We start from the raw sequence: 15,582 nt of genomic DNA, 5'->3' as shown, positions 1-15,582 counted from the left end.
GGGCTTCTGCCGGGCGGGCGGGCGGGGGCGGGGGGGAGTGCGAGGGGCGGGCGTCCGCAGGGGCAGTCAGCAAGGACAGGGTGCCTGGCCCCGCGCTGCGGGCTCGGGTTCTGGGCTGCCGTCTACCCACCCAGGCGGCCACTAGGAATGAAATATTGCACTCGTGGGAGGCGAGGGGGAGCGGGGACCCCCTCCTGGTCCCTGCGCTTCCCACGGAGCCACCAGGAGGGGGAGGAGGGTTTCTTGGTCAGAAAGACAGAGGGGCCGGGGCTGGGGTGCGGGCACCCGCCAATACCCGTTTCCCGGGAACCTAGGCCGTGTCTGTGGGTCACACGAGAGCGCCTCCTGAGGAGCCAGGGCGAACTTGGGGGGCTTCCCTGGAGCTCTTGGTGGGGACACGTGGCCCGCAGAGCACCTCAGGGGTCAGGCCCTGGGCCAGGTATGCCCGGCCCTGTCGGCCTCAGGAGCAGGGACGAAGTGTCCAGTCCACGGGGCGCTGGCCTGTTGCTGAGGCCTGGGGTGCCCCCCGCCCCCCATGCGGCCCGGAGCAAGTGCCCAGGCCCCCCCCCCCCCCCCGCATCGGCCCTGCCCAGCGGCTCCAGGAAAGGCCCGGAACCCCCTCAAGGGCTGCGGGCTGGTCTCCCTCCTCTGGGCAGAGGCCGGGCCAGCGGGAATCAGAAATGACTTGGAATATTCAGGAACTGAAATCAAAACATCACTGCCTCATACCAACACTTTAAAACATTTGTTCATTTTTGTTTCGTTGAAACAGAGGTAAGATACACGTGTCTGCGGCCACACGGGGGGCGGGGGGGGGGCTCGGCTGTACTGCTCCAGCAACCCCCTCCCGGGGGGCCTCCCCCAACACGTTCTGCCCAGGAGATGGATTCACATGAAATAAACTCACGTGTGACCTCCATCTGACCAGCCCCCCGAGAGCTCGGCCCAGCCCCCAGCCGCCTCTGTGGTCACAGACGCCCAGTGGGCCTCAGCCAGGCTGAGGAAACAGTGCATTTTCAAAGAAAACCCCAGCACGAGACCCGCACACACGCACGCGCACACACACATCCTCGTCACGCACGCGGGAAGAGACCCTCTCCCACGTGCTTTTTTCATAAAACTTCCCGCAGAAACACACTATTTACAGAGAAATAAATAGACAGACACCTGATTCTGCTCTCCCTGGTGGGACAGTTGGAGGTACTCGGGAAGATATGGCTTGGATTCTACTCTCTCGTGAGCCGGGGAGGGGGCGGGGGAAGCAGAGGCCGGGCGGTCCAGCGGGCACGGTCCCGGCAGGCGCGGCGCCCGCGGGGCGGGTGGGACTGGGCGCCGAGCCCCCGTCTCTCCTGGGAAATAGAGCCTGGACCCTGCCTCGCTGGTTTGCATATTTGTTCACTTGCCCGCCTCCCGCTCGGCAGGGGCGGCCGGCGTCATCTGTCCGAGTCCCCCCAGCTCCGAACGCGGGCACCCCCAGATGGGTGCAGGCTCAGCACAGGATGGGCACACCGTCGGCCGTCACCAGGCGCCCGGTGGCGGGGTCGTAGGTGCCTGCCAGGTAGTAGAGGTCCCGCCGGTCCTGGCACTTGCGGCTCCGTGTCATCTGCTCGTACTGCTCGCGCCCCACGACCTGGCACTTGTGGGAGATGGTCTGCACGTCGTTCTCATCCTCGTGGCACGACTGGTACAGCGCGTTCTGGGGGGGCACTGTGTCAGGGCGGCCTGGCCCCCCACCCGGCAGGGCCCCCACCCGGCAGGATCCCCCCCACCCGGCAGGGCCCCCCAGGCCCAGCCCCCGCCCACCTTCCCGTCGCTGTGCCGTTTGCCCAGCGTGGTCTCCTCCGGGTGGTAGAACCACTTGACCTTCACCACCATGTTGCTGCCCCACGACTCCCACAGGCTCTCGATGCGGCCGATGTAGGGCAGGTTGGGGCGGCCGGCCGACAGGAACACGGCGCAGTCCCCCACCCGCAGCGTCTCCTTGCCCCGCACGATCGCCTTGTAGAACAGCTTCCGGGCCTTGCCCTTCATGCCGCGGCGCTGCGGGCACGAGACAGACAGATGTTCAGAGGAGAGTTGGGGGACAGGGCTGTCTTGTGTGCAGGTGTGTGGGTGTGGGCACCTTCCCAGACAAGACCGGGCACCCAGCAGCCGGAGCCCAGACCCCGGCGGGTCCACCGGGGTGTTCGCGGTTAGGACGTCAGGGCCGTGTGCTCAAGGGACCCTGGTCTGAGCGCCGGGAGGCCGGACCCGTGAGACACGCACAAGGTCGGGACGGGGCGAGGCGTCCGCCTGCAGCTCGGGAGGAAGCGCGGGCGCAGGTGCTTTCCCAGCGCCACGGCGACCCCCACGGCAGAATCCCGGGACCTGCGTCCACGGTTATGTTGGCAAAGGCGAGGGCCGGGCGGGTGGCCACGGCGGGCCTGGCCTTGGGGGTCATGGGGGGTGTTTGGTTCTTCCCTCGAGTTTCCCAGTTTTCAGTTGAAACTGAACAATGAGAAAGGAGAGGGCGAAGGGGTGCGACTCGCCCAGGGGCCCAGCTACCTGCGTGGGGCTCCCCGACCACTTCCAGAGCTGCCGGGCGGGCAGGAAGGCGGAGATCTTTGGCCGGTTTTCCACGGACGGCAGCCGTTGCCTCCGCGATCCCTCTTTGGCTTTGGAGAAACTCAGGGGCTCCTTGCGCTTGAGCTTGGATTTGCCGCCGCTGGGCCCCGCGCCCCCGCCCGCCACGGCGGCCCTGGACAGGAAGCAGCGCTGGGCGTGGGCGTGGGGGCCGCCCCCCTTGGAGCGCAGGGCCTCGGGCTGGGCCAGGAGGGCGGGCACGGGGTGGGTGAGGCAGGTCTGCAGCAGCAGGGCCGGGTCCTCGTCGTCCGAGCTGAAGGAGGAGCCCTCGTCGTCGGAGGAGCAGAGGCTGGAGGTGGACAGGGAGCCGGAGGAGGAGGAGGTGGATGAGCCGGAGGAGGACGAGGACACGGACAGGCGGGCCAGGAAGCGGGAGGGCACGCTGGGCGCCAGCCCGGGCCCATCCTCGTCCTCGTCCGAGTAGGAGCTGTGGCAGTCGCTGTCGCAGGGCAGCGGGTACTCGGCCTGGCCCGCGAACTTGCGCAGCGCCAGCCCCATGGGCAGCGGGTGCACAGGCGCCCGGCCCTTCCTGTCCTTGCCCGCGAGGGCTGGGTGCGCATAGCTGGCGCTGGGCAGGGGCCGCCCCAGCTTGGGGCCCAGGTCCTTGTTGCCCATGAGCAACGCTTTGCAGTTCTTGTTCTTGGGGGAGGTCACGCCCTCGTGGTCCAGCTTGACCAGGAACTCGCCGCCCGCCCTCCGCCGCCCACCCTTCTCGGCCTCCACCCGCTCGGCCCTCTTGGCCCGCAGCAGCCTGTGGGCGCCCCCGGGCAGGCCCGGCCCGGCCCCACCGACGAAGGGCGCGTAGGAGCTGGCCAGGCTGCTGAAGGAGTCAGCGCGGAAGCCGTTGCCGAACACGGGTGCGGCCACGCTGTGCACCGGGAACAGCGCCTCACGCGCCCGCAGCCGCTTGGCGCTGCCGCTGATCTGGAAGAGGTTCTGCAGCAGCCCCGGGCCCTTGCCCCCCGTCGTAGCCGCCGCCTTCCGCTTGGTCTGCGCCACCGCTGACCAGCTCAGCAGCGGGCTGGCCCGGCGGCCCAGGAAGTGGTCCGAGGCCCCGGTAGGGGGCTTGCCACCCGAGGTGAGGAGCTCCGTTTTGCCTGAGGGGGGCAGGGAGAGTCAGGGGTACCATCGGGTCCCCACACCCCCACGAGCTTCCCCACCCGGGTTCTGGGCAGCCCCCCAAATACCAGCTCTGTCTTTGCTGACGGATTTCTTCCCGGGGGCCTTCGAGGCTTCGGGGCCTTCATGCACCTTAGGGGACAGGCTGGGGGCGGCGGGCTCACTGGGCGGGGGGGCCTCACAGGACGCTTTCTTGGTCCGGCGACAGCTGCTGGACACCAGCAGGGCCGGCGAGGGCTCCGTGCCTGCAGAGTGGACGCGTGGCCTCAGCACCGGGCTGGGCCGCCGGGGTGACCGTCCCACCCCCACCTCCCACCCCCCACCTATGGAGCCTGTCCAGTCCTGGGACTGCCCACGCGGCAGGGCCCACCCGGCTCACACTGGATCTTGAAGTCCGGAGGCAGCAGCCTGATGTTGGAGACAGCGATGTGGCCTGTGTCCCCGTCGTCAAATTCCACCACCACGGAGTCCAGGTCCTCCTCCTCGGCGCTGGAGTTGCCTGGGGGCGGGAGGAGCAGGGGATGGGCTCCCAGGCACCTGACCATCGACACTGGGACCATTCTGCTCCCTGAACGCATTCGACCTCAGAGCGGCCAGGACAGCCGGCAGCCCTCAGCCTCCCACGCACAGCCCGAGTGGCAATATTGCCTCCATCCATCACCCCCATGTGGGCACCTCTCCACGCACGAGTGCAAATTCACGTCTGGTCCAGGCCTGCTGCGCCTGCCCACCTGCCGTCCACCTATCAGGCCCTAGGACTCCGCGTCCCCTACCTGGGGAGTCAGGATTCATCCCAGGGGAGCTGCCCATGTGGCCAGGTCACAACCTCTGGGACCAGGACTCACTCCCATCCTCTGCAGGCGTTGGGGCAGCTGGAGTCCCTCTTTGCTCCCCCAGAACCCCCTCGCCTGGTCCCACTGCCTGCTCTTTGGGCCCCACGCGGGCCTGGGAAGCAGGGTCCCCTCCCTGGCACTCTGGGGGCCTCCTGCCTGCAGCTCTGCCCGAGGGGAGGGGCTGGCAGCCTGGCGGGGCCTTGGCCGGGCTCACCTCGGACCACGTTGCCCGGGTACAAGCAGCGGGACTTCTGGCTCCAGTAGGCGCAGACCCTCGTGCCGGGCGGGAGGAACCGGCTGGACTGCGGCCGGACATCGAGAACCTGGGAGTACAGCCAGGGCCGGCGCGTGAGTGGTGGGTGGCTTCGGGGCACCCGGGAGATGTGGGGAGCAGCAGGCCCCCTCCTGGCGGGTGTCCCCTCACCGCCTCCTGCAGCAGCTGCTCCAGCGAGTAGATCCTCTGCCGGTTGCCTCTCTCACCCTCGATGACGATGCTGTAGCTGAGGGAGGCGGGGGCGTTAGGCAGGCCTGTGGGTCACGGCCACCGTCAGGGCCACGGCGTCCCCCCTGCCCACACCCCGGCCTCACATGTCAGGCGGCTGCAGGCTCCGCACGCTGCCCGCGTACAGCAGGCTGTCCTCCTTGGGGATGAGCACGGGCAGGCCGTCCTGCAGGTCCTCCTTGTGGATTGTGCAGGAGCGGGCTGGGGGCAGGGTCAGGGGTCAGAGCCGCCCCGCCCCGGCCCGCGCTGCCCCAGAGGCCAGACCCCGCCCGCCGCTCACCCAGGGCTGCACTCTGCTCGGCGCTCAGGGGCGCGCTGGCCTCCTCCTCGTCCTCCTCCTCCGAGAAGCTGCTGCTGTCATCGAACTCGAAGTCCTCGTCCACGGAGAAGCTATGCAGCAGCCGGCTCACCGCATGGCCCTTGCCCTGCGAGCCGAGAAGTCAGCTCCCGGGGAGGGTGGGGGTCCGGGCAACCCTCTGGGTGCCGGGTGGGAACCTACCTGTTTGCCAACGGCCTTGCTGGTCCTCCTGCCCGCCTTCCTGCCCTTTCCCAGGACGGCCTTGGCATTGCGGGGCGACAGGGCCAGGGGCAGGGCTCCGTTCCTGCGCTGCTGGGGTGGGGGGGGACTGTGGTGACTATGGTCCCAGCCTCCCGCCCGCAGCTGCCCAGGGGGTGACCTGGGCTGACCCGGGCACAGGGTCCCTCGAACAGGGACAGAGGGAGGGCCCGGAGGTCTTTCCCATCTGGCACTGACCCATTGGCCTAGGACCCTGGGGTGCCTGCTGACTGGGGGGGTGCCTCCTGACTATGGGGGTTCCTGCTGGCTGTATGGGTGCCCACTAGCTGTGGTGTCCGCTGACTGTGGGGGTACCCGCTGACTGTGGGGTGCCGCTGGCTGTTGGGGTGCCGCTGGCTGTGGGGTGCCCCCTGGCGGTGGGGGTGCCCGCGTGCTCACCCGCAGCCCCGGCTGGAGCATGGTGCTCTTGCGTGTGGCCCTCTTGAGGCGCTCGCTGGCCAGCTGGCCGCCCTCCGGGCAGGGGAAGGCCCGGGCAGGGCCAAAGAGGGCTTCCCTGCTGGGCGTGGCCCCGGGCTCGGCCCGCAGGCCGCCTTTGGCCTTGCCCCTGGCTTTCTTCTTGCCGGGGGCTCCTGGGGGCCTGCGGCCCGGCGCCCGCTCCAGCGTGGTGCCCACCTTGGCCTTCACCGTCCGCCTCTTGATCTTGACCTCGCTCTCGGGGCTGGACAGGCGGCAGGCCCCTGTGGGAGGGAGTGGGGGCCGTTGCCGGGGTCCCAGCTGCGGGGCCCCCCCACCAGGCCTGCCCACCCGCCCCGGCCGCCCGGTTACCCAGCAAGCCCTGCCGCTCCTTCTTCTGCTTGGCCTTCTGGTCGGCCTCCATTCTGACCACCGAGGAGGGCGAGGGCCCCAGCACGGCCCCCGCGGCCCCCGCGTGCAGGCCTGGCCCCGGCTCCTTGGGGGGCACTTCTGTCCCCAGGCCCTCGCAGCTCTCGATGTCAGAGCCACTGCCTGGGGGGAGGGTCCGGGTGAGGGCGTCTGAGCAGCACCGTTGGGGTGGGGGTGGGGCACTGATCACGTGTGTATGTGTATGTGTATGTGTGTGTGCATGTGCGTGCGCGTAGCCCCGTCACCGTCCTCCCTGGGGTTGCTCTGGGAGAAGGCACCTGGGCCAGGTGTCCAGGTGAGGTGTCTGGACAGGGATGGGGAGAGGCGATGCCTCTCTCACCTTCCTTTCCCTGCCTCAGTTTTCCCTTTTTTTTTTTAAACTGAAATTGCATGATGACAGCCAACACTTGTTTTTTTTAGAGAGAGTGGAAAGGAGGCAGGGAGACAGAGAGAAACACTGATGTGAGAGAGACACACCAACTGGCTGCCTTCTGCACCTGCCCTGACCAGGGCCGGCGATGGAGCCTGCAACTGAGGGCCGTGCCCTTGATTGGAATCGAACCCAGACCTCTTCAGTCTGCAGGTCGACGCTCTATCCACTGAGCAAACCGGCCCGGGCTGTTTCCCTTTCTCATGCTTCGGCAGTGGGGCGCATGCCTTGCGGGTGGGGGATCCCCTGCCCAGGGCAGCCCTTTCCCCCTTGCTCCTCCTGCCCTGGCCGGCTTCCTGCTTCCTCTCTCTTTGTTCTCTCTGGGCGGGGCCTGGGGCGGGGCCGCGGAGGAAGTGTCTGTTTTCTCAGGCTCCTGGTCTGGGGGTCAGATAACCCCAGGTCAGCCTGTCCGGCTGCCAGGAGGGGCTGGAGCCACAGAGGGGTATTTTTAGCTCCTTTCCAGGATGCATCCGGGCACTCTTCCTCCCCGTGGCCCTCCGTGGGGGTGAAGGGGGAGGTGGGCACTGGGGGCTGCTGGCTCTGCCCCGGGGTGAGGGTGGGGTCCCGTCCCAGCCACTGCCCACCCTCTTCTGAGTGACCGAGTGACTGAGGTCAGAGGTCCCTGGGTGGCTATCGCATCGGTGACTTGCCTGCCTCGTGCACCGTGGCCCCTGCAGGCACGGCCGGGAACCTGGGTGTCTCCCTGTCACCCTTGTGGCCTCCCGGCGGGGGGTGTCTGGCTGCCGTGGACGCCTTGGTGCTCTTGGCTCGGGACAGCTTCTTCCGGACACGCGTCCCTGGGAAGGGGCCGAGGCCAGCCGGTAGCCCCTTGCTCTTCACTGTGGGCTTCAGCTGGGCGACCTTGCGGGCCACGGTGGCCGCCAGCTCTCCCTGCCCACGGCTCTTCTCGCACCGGACCTTTTCCTGGGAGTGGCAGGCGGCAGCCCACTTAGCGCCCCACCCCAGCCACGGCCCAGCCGGGCCTCCCCGACGTTCCTGGCTCAGAAGGGGCCGTGTGGGCACCTGCCCAGGGCCCAGCGCCTGTCCCCTCTCCCACTCCACGGCCACCCTCCCTGTCAATGGCCCACCCTGCTCGGGCTGGCAGGAGGGCAGCCAGGCTCAGGAGTCGGGGTGCCCTGGGGGGAAGGATGTGCACAGTGGCACCTACTCAGACGCACCTCTCACCTGGATTGGGAGGGGCAGAGAGCACCCCCCACCGTGCATGCCCGACACTGTGGCCTTGTGGGCTCTCCCTCCCAGAAACTGCACCCACACTGCCCCGGGCTTCCTCTCGTGTGTGTGTGTGTGTGTGTGTGTGTGAGATGGACAGTCACCTGCACGCCCAGGGGCCGCCTCTGCCGGGAGGGACCTGACTGGCTGCGTTGGTGACTCAGCTCAGCACTGGGGCCCCAGCTGGGGGTTGGCTGCCCGTCCACTGGCATCCTGCCCCCTCCCCCAGCCCCAGGCGTGCTGCCGGGGACTCACCCCGGAGCTGGGCTGCAGGCCCAGGTAGACGCCCTTCTCCAGGCGGCTCCGCTTCTTCGTGGTCTCCTCATCGCCCCGCAGCTCGGCGCACAGCAGGCTCAGGCTGGACCGCACCGCCCTGGGGGCGTGGGGAGCAGGTGGGCACAGGCCGGAGGCAGGCATACCTGGCCATCTGGCCTCGCCCCCTCACAGACCCGTGGTGGCATCCGGGGCGCCATGGTGGGTCCTGGGGAGGGTCCCACTTCCTTCTCGGCCAAGGCTCCTCAGCGCACACGGAGCTGCCGGGGGCGTGGGGGGCGGGGGCTGTGCTGAGCCCCGGCACCTGCCTCCCCAGCAGTCCCCTCCGCCCCTGGCCAGGGCTCCAGGGCCGTGTAGGCTGGGCCGCTGTGTGGGTGAGTCGTGCCTTAGTCTTTCCACCTGGACAATGGAGCTGGTGATAACGGCCTTTCCGCAAGGCTGAGGCTCATGAGCTGCTGGGACCAGAGGCACAGGGCGAGGCTCCCAAGAACGGCCCGCTCCCCACATCTGCTGCCATGAGCCTGGTGGGCAGCGGCGGGCGATCGTGACCACACTCCGCCTTCCAGCCCCCAGGGCCCCCGCTGGGCTCTGCCCGAGAGCTTTGTCCTCTGTCTGCCCTCAGTCCTGGGCCTTGAGGGAGGGGCCCTGCGCCTCACCGATCCAAGCCTCAGTTTCCCCGAACCCCACAGGCGAGAGGCTGCGAGCTTGGCTGCCTGTCCTTTGCCGGATGGGGCTGGGGGGTGGGTCATGCGCCTGTCCCCTCCCCCATCCATAGCGGGTAATTGTAATGAGTCACAGATGGGGCCTGAGGGGCCTGGCGGGGGCCTGGCCTTGTGTGGCCAGACCTTTCGGCCCAGAGGGCAGGCCAGAGGGAAGCTGGCCGGCGGCCACCTTGGCCCTGGGACCCCAGCCCCCCACTTCCTGCCTGGGCCCAGCTGCGGCAGCCATCCGGGCAGGGCCCCATCATGGGGTGGAGAATGGGCAGGAGGGCAGGCCCTGGACTCGGTTCCTTCCCTGTCCCGAGGCCCCTGTCCTCCGGCTGGGCCTGGCTTCTGGGTCAGGGGAGAAGGTGCCTGCAGTGCAAGCCCGGATGGGCTGCCAGGGCTGGGGGCTTGGTGCCAGGCGGGCTCGAGGGCAGCGTGGGCAGCCTCGCCAGGATGCCCACCCCAACAGGACCCCTGGCTGGCAGCCCCCACGGCACTGGCTGATTCTCAAAGGGAGTCGTCCTCCCCCCCACCCCTCCCCCGCAGGGGACACCTGGGCAGGGTGGGGTGGGAGCCGGCTGGGGCGGCCCCCAGCCATATGGCGCATCCTCTCCACGGCCTGCGGCGGGCGAGCGCCCACCCTGCCACTTTCCCTGCATTCACTAATGTTTTGTGACATGAAGCCCGGAGATTAATTTTTTGCCTCTGTCTTAATTGAAGGAACCATTTAGTGCCGATTTAACTATTATTACCAAATCATCAGGATTGATGCCGTGCGCGCACGCGTGCGCCAATCGCGTTTGGAGGAGCTGGAGGATTTATGCAAATGGGCCTGCCGGGAGCGGCAATTTGTAGCCGAGAAGGACAATTATGCCGGCTGGGAGTGCGCGTCGGGCGGGTAATGGATAATAACATCGCGGCGGCCGTGAGCAGCGCCACGGCGTGACCAACGGCTTTATAAGCCGATAAAGAGGCTTTCACACAAGGCCGCCTCGCGCGGGGGGGCACGGGCAGGGGCGCGGGACGGCCGTGGGGGTGCCCCAGGCCCAGTGGCTCCTGCAGGGAGAAGCCCAGGTGGGCCGAGGGCTGACCGAAGGCAGAGGGAGGGGACTCTGCTGGGCTCTGCCCGTTGGACATGCCTGTGGCCCTGAGTTCTGGGCGGGAAGTGCTGGGTGCAGGAGCTATAGAGGGGCGCCAACAGCCTGGAGACTCAGCCCAGACTTGGCCGTGTGCCCAGCAGCCCAGGTGCCCACAGTGCCCCATGCGCCCAGGACTCACTTGACTTTCTTGACGTCGCCCCTGGGGAGCTGGCCCCCAGGACGCAGGGCGGGCAGCAAGCTGGAGTATTTTCGCTTCCTCGGCCGGCCGGGCCCTCGCCTCGCTGGGCTCCGTGAGCTCTCGTCTCTCCTGGCGGCCACAGGAGGGTGGTCAGAGGCGCACACCATGCCGGTGCCCCGATGGGGTCCAGCGAGGTGGCAGGTCCTAAGACGCAGCCTCGGAGCCTGGTCCTCACACGGAGGGCAAGGCCGGGCCAGGGTCCCCACCGCCCAGGGTCTTACACACCTGGACCCCAGGCCCCAGCTCCTCCCAGTGCAGCCTGCACACCTGGCCGACCGTCCACGAGGCAGTGGCCCTGGACTGTCCCCCCCACCCCCCGGCCGTACTCGTGGTCGCGCCGGCGCTGCAGGCGGGCCAGCTCCCGCTGCTTCTCCTTGTACCGCCTCTGCAGCTCCGCCAGCTGCACGCGCAGCTCCACCTCCTGCGTGTCCAGCCGGTCGATGGCGGCCTTCAGGGGGCACACCTGGTGGGCAGAGGCACAGGGGCTGTGAGCCGCCAGGACCCCAGGTGGGCAGCCAGGCCGGGTGCTCAGGGCCCCACTCACAGGCTTGGTCTTAGGGGTCCAGGTGTCCTTGCGCTGCAGGATCTGCATCCGGGGGGTGAGCGTGGGGATGCCGCGGGGGGCGGTGGCAGCGGGCGGGGCTGAGGGGCGAGGGCTGCCCCGGCCGTCGGCCTCCAGCAGGGACCAGGCGGAGGCCAGTGTGGCCAGGCGCTGCAGGTTGAAGGTCAGCACGGCCTCCTCCTCTGTGGAGTAAAGACGGGGAGTGTGTGTGTGGGCGGTGGGCACACACCACCCCTCAGAGCAGCCTGCTTCTCAGCACGGCCCAGAACCCCAAGGCTGCCGGCTGCCGGCTCCCAGAGATGTGAGGACCAAGGATAAGGGGGGGATCAGGCATACCCCCCGTTTAGGAAGGACCGGGGCCTGTCACACTCTGAACACACTACCCATGTGTTTGCGCCACCCCCAGAATTTTGAAAACCTGGGTGCCACAGCCCTTGGGGGTTGGGGTGGAGGGGGTGGCCCAGTACAGGGTCAGAGCCCAGCCACCGTCTCTCAGGGGCTGGCAGCCGAGATGGGGGTCCGCACGCACGGGCAGGCCGAGCCAGGAGGAGCCACGGCCGAAGGGTCCCTGAGGGTTCCACAGGGGTCAGCAGGCAGCTGTGCCCTCCGAAAGCCAGGGAACAGGACACCCAGCAGCAACGAGCACCCCAGCACCCCAAACTGTGCTGCGGGTGCCCCGTGAGGACTGGGCTCCTCCGAGCCTAGGCTGGTTCCAGGGGCAGGGGTGGTGCGGGGGGAGCAGCGGGGCAGGGACACAGGAAGTGCCGAGCACGAGGGCTCATGTGGGCCAGGCCCCCCCCCTCCCCCCCCCCCGATCTGACACTTTGACCATGAAACTGAGCAGGTCAGAGACGGTCACGGGTTCAGAACAGGGATCCCGCGTCGCACGGACATGAGTGTGTGACCGAGGTGCGCGGAGGCCACGGGCGACCCACTCAGCAACGGAGCAAACCAGACCTCCAGCCTGGGATGCCCGTCTGGGCCCAGGCGCAGGGAGGGGGCGCCCCCTGCAGCCGGGGCGGGGCTCTGCAAGCCGCATTTTGGCTAGAAGTTCCGCAGGGTCTCCCCTTCTCTTGGGGCCACTGTCTCCCTAGGAAGCCCCTAGCCCTCTCCTTGCTCAGTCATCCCTGAGCACCCCCACGCCTCAGGCAAAGCCTGCTGACACCCCGCCGTTCCTTGGGTGAACCTGGGATCCTTTGGGTTCCAAACAACACCCTGCAAGGCTCTGTAACCTGTGGGGGGAGGGCAGACAAGGACAGCTGCACCCCAAGCCTGGGGGATCCCCAACCAGGAGAGGCGCAAGACTGGGCTGCGCGGGCTCCACAGATAGGAGGAAAGTGAAGGCAGCAGCGGCTGGTGGGGCAGGGGGAGGTCGGGGTTCAGCTGGCAGGCAGGGGCAGGTATGCCGCAAGTCGAAGGGGCACGGAGCTCCCTGGCCTGGAGCCGGTGCGGGCAAGCTAAGGTCCTGCTGGTGGGGATGGGGCAGCAAGGGCGGGGCCCCCTCACCTTCCCAGACCTGGTGACTCCTCACCCCACGTCCCAGGGCCCCCCACCCCCGGCCTCCTTTCCCCATTGCTCTGGCCGGCCTCGGGGGTTTTGGGGGGTCCCCTCTGGAGTCTTCATGCCTCCGTCTCCGCTCCTCGCCCCCCCCGTCCCGTTTCTCCAGCTTTCCCTCTGCAAGCCCTGCTGTTCCCACGAGAATGCAGCTCAGCTCCTGAGGAATTCCAGGCAGAGCGGTCGCTGCACTTACGGGGAACAGCGGGCAGCCAGGTGTGCAGACGGCACTGGACTGGGACAGGGGCGGGTGGGGCCTGAGGGGTCCGGGGGGGAGGGGGCGACCTGAGGGGTCCCGGGAGAGGGAGGGGGAGGGCCTGGGGGTCCAGGAGGAGGGGGTGGGTGGATGTCCAGTGGTGGCAGTTCACTCGGTCCAAACACCCTGGTGGCCACTCGGCCTGCCCTGGGCCAGCAGCCGCCCCGCCCCCCAGGATGCGTGTCTGCACGTGGGCGCTCATTCAGGGAGTGGGCGCGGGTCCAGCAGGCGCCCGGCATCCGCTCGCCCGCCCTCAGCCTCACTCAGGGGGTCCAGCAGGCGGCTGCGGCCAGGCCGGGCACCTGCCTCTCCTCTAGCTCCAAGCCCCGCACCAGGCCCTCCTAGGGTCCCTCTGGCATGGGCTCCCTGGTGTACTCCCCTCCGCGCGGCAGTGGGTCCCGGGCAGGGGACACGGCGTGACCCGGCGGCCCTCGGGGATACTGCTGTACGGAACGTTCGCTGTGTCACCCCGCAGCGCTGGGGCAGGTCCTTACACGGCAGGACAGGCCGCAGCCGAGGCCTGGGTGGGCTCTTTCTGTGAATACCAACGCGCGCGCCCGCGGGGGCTTTCCCTGGCAGCTGGGGGCCGTCTGGGATCCCCTCACACTAAGCAGAGACCTGGCCCTCAGGCTCCACACTCCCCTGCCTGCACCCGGGGTCCTGGGAGCCCAGGAGCACCTCGTCCTGCAGGCAGCTCTGGGCTGGGAGCACAGCTCCCCCATCCAGGGAGGCCTAGGACCCTCTGCTAGGTCTCGGGCCACCTCCCTGGGCCTGGAGGCCAGGGCACATGGCCTGAGCTCAGCCCGCACAGCCCAGGGAGCGACTGCGGAGCCCACGGTGGGGAAAGGCTGGGGGGGCCTGCGGGAGACACGGCTCTCCCCGCCCCTGGCTGTGGGGCCCCAGTTCAGCCACTTCAGCCCTGCACCCCCTCCCTCCCAGCAACAGGTGCTGCCCAGAGGCCCTTCCTTGGACGCCAGTCCCAGTGCCATGGCCCTGCTCCCATGGCCCAGTCGGCAGCTAGGCTGGGGGTGACACGGGGTGGGCACCTGCCTCTGGTTTCCAGCGGGCAGGGGGCAGCCGTGGGCCACACTGTGGGGCCTGCTGTCTGGCCCACTGACTTGAGCCCAGGCCTGAAGGTTGGCTCACCTGGCAGGGCTGGCCCGCTCTGCGGAGGCTGGAGGTCCAGGTCGGCCAGCTCGCCGAGCAGGGCGAGGCCGGGGATCCCTGAGCTGGGGGGCGGGGGCGGGGGGGCCCCGGGGGGCTGAGGGCCCAGCGGGCCGATGCCAGGCAAGTCCCCGAGGTCGATGGTGGCTGCCACCAGGGCGTCCAGGCCCAGCAGCACCCGGGGCCGGTGGCTGTGGCCGGGGGTCGCCCCCCAGTCCTCCTCTTCCTCTCCTTCCTCCAGTTTGTCCTCCTCAAACGGGGCCTCCTCCTCTGGGCCCGCCTCCCCGGGCGCCCGCCATGCGTCCCGCTCGTCCTGGTCCAGGGCTCGGGGGCTCCCCGCCTGTCGCTCCGGAGCCGGGGGGCCAGCCCCCCGTGCGGGCCCTTGCGCCCTCTCCTCGCTCCCCTCCCCTGTGGTCCTCTCCCCTTGGGCCCCTCCCTGAGTAGAATGAGCCCGGCCAGTGGCTTCGGGGCCCCGTCCCTGGAGGAGGGCCACATGCCGCAGTCCCTGCAGCCCCTCCAGCGGGCTGGGGCCCACTGCCTTCCCTGGGGGGCCCCGCTCGGCAGGGTGGGGGACGGCAGCAAGGTCCTGGGGGTCCTCCTTGGCCCCCAAGGGCAGCCCAGGCTCCTCCAGGCTTTGGGGGCTTCGGCAGGACGGCTCCCCGGGCGCAGGCAACCTCACGGGCTCTGGCGGGGCCCGGGGGGCAGGGCTTTGCATAGTTTTGGGGTCTGAGAGGTCCGACGAGTGCGTGCGGCGGGGCAGGGAGAGGCCCGGGCCGGCTGCAGGGCACGCGTGTCCAGGAGGCAGGTCTGCAAAAGAGGGGTGTCAGGGGGCCGCTGGGGCCAGGGGCTCAGCCCCCACCTGGGAGGGAGGGGTTCCCAGCCAGCCCTCTGCCTGCACAACAGGTGAGGCAGAAAGGAGGACACGTTATGTGGGGGACCAGCAGGGGGGACCCGGGTGCGGGAGGGGGGCAGTTCGGAACAGGATGCTCGCATCAGGGCTTCCCCTGAACCAGAACGCGCGGCGGCCTGTCAGAGGCCTCACGCCCCATTAACTGCAAAAAAAAAAGGGAAAAAAGCCTAAAGAAACCGACAACCTCTGTTGGCTCCGTCTCCTTATTGTGGAATGGGGACGCTTTTATGTTCGCCACACGAGTTTCCAGTGTGAACTCGCAGCCAATTCAGAGAGAATGAAATAGCCGTGGGGCGCTGGCGGGCGGTGAGGCCGCGGCTGGGCCAGAACCCTCCTCGCAGGCCAAGCGCTGGCTGTGGTGGCCGGCCGGCGGGCGAGCATGGGTTCCTGGCCGGTCCGAGGCCGGGACAGGTCCCGTGGCTGCCCTGTCCCCACAGGCCAGGCTTTCTTGTGTCGGGGGCGCTGGGGCTGGCCCACCCCATCTGCCTGGGGCTTTCCGGAGATGGTGGGGACCCCCTGCTCCTTCCCTGGGCCCCCCAGGAGGATTGTGGGGAGGAAGAGAGCGAGCAAGGGACAGGCACCGTGGGCCAGGCCCTGCCAGGGGGGCTGGGAAGGGGAGGGCACTCCAGTAGTTGCCACGCCAGGCAGCACCCCTCATCTCTGCCAGGCCCTCCCAGGGGGGTGGG

The 15,582-nt window shown here is 68.9% G+C and overlaps 1 protein-coding gene across 6 annotated transcripts in view; it reads right to left on the bottom strand.

Annotated features, from left to right (window-relative positions):
- Positions 1-730: 730 nt before the first annotated feature.
- The window catches only part of BAHCC1 (BAH domain and coiled-coil containing 1), a 55,914-nt gene continuing 41,062 nt past the window's right edge, over positions 731-15,582 (bottom strand). For 4 of the 6 annotated variants that reach the window (XM_059671510.1, XM_059671508.1, XM_059671509.1 and 1 more), the window contains exons 11-28: positions 13,969-14,793; positions 10,995-11,194; positions 10,777-10,913; positions 10,391-10,519; positions 8,391-8,508; positions 7,552-7,829; positions 6,419-6,594; positions 6,032-6,330; positions 5,576-5,686; positions 5,357-5,501; positions 5,163-5,277; positions 4,999-5,074; positions 4,789-4,897; positions 4,121-4,240; positions 3,810-3,986; positions 2,545-3,719; positions 1,804-2,040; positions 731-1,696 (exon numbers count right to left, since the gene is read on the bottom strand). In XM_059671510.1, coding sequence (XP_059527493.1) covers positions 1,490-1,696; positions 1,804-2,040; positions 2,545-3,719; positions 3,810-3,986; positions 4,121-4,240; positions 4,789-4,897; positions 4,999-5,074; positions 5,163-5,277; positions 5,357-5,501; positions 5,576-5,686; positions 6,032-6,330; positions 6,419-6,594; positions 7,552-7,829; positions 8,391-8,508; positions 10,391-10,519; positions 10,777-10,913; positions 10,995-11,194; positions 13,969-14,793 — 4,634 coding nt within the window. In that variant the 3' untranslated portion in view covers positions 731-1,489. The remainder of the gene's footprint in view (positions 1,697-1,803; positions 2,041-2,544; positions 3,720-3,809; positions 3,987-4,120; positions 4,241-4,788; positions 4,898-4,998; positions 5,075-5,162; positions 5,278-5,356; positions 5,502-5,575; positions 5,687-6,031; positions 6,331-6,418; positions 6,595-7,551; positions 7,830-8,390; positions 8,509-10,390; positions 10,520-10,776; positions 10,914-10,994; positions 11,195-13,968; positions 14,794-15,582) is intronic. The other 2 variants (XM_059671511.1, XM_059671512.1) reach the window with 2 other exon arrangements.

This window comes from Myotis daubentonii, chromosome 16, assembly GCF_963259705.1.
Source record: "Myotis daubentonii chromosome 16, mMyoDau2.1, whole genome shotgun sequence".
Lineage (NCBI taxonomy): Eukaryota > Metazoa > Chordata > Mammalia > Chiroptera > Vespertilionidae > Myotis > Myotis daubentonii.
Note: the sequence above shows the minus strand (reverse complement) of the source record. Positions and strands in the feature narration are given on the sequence as shown.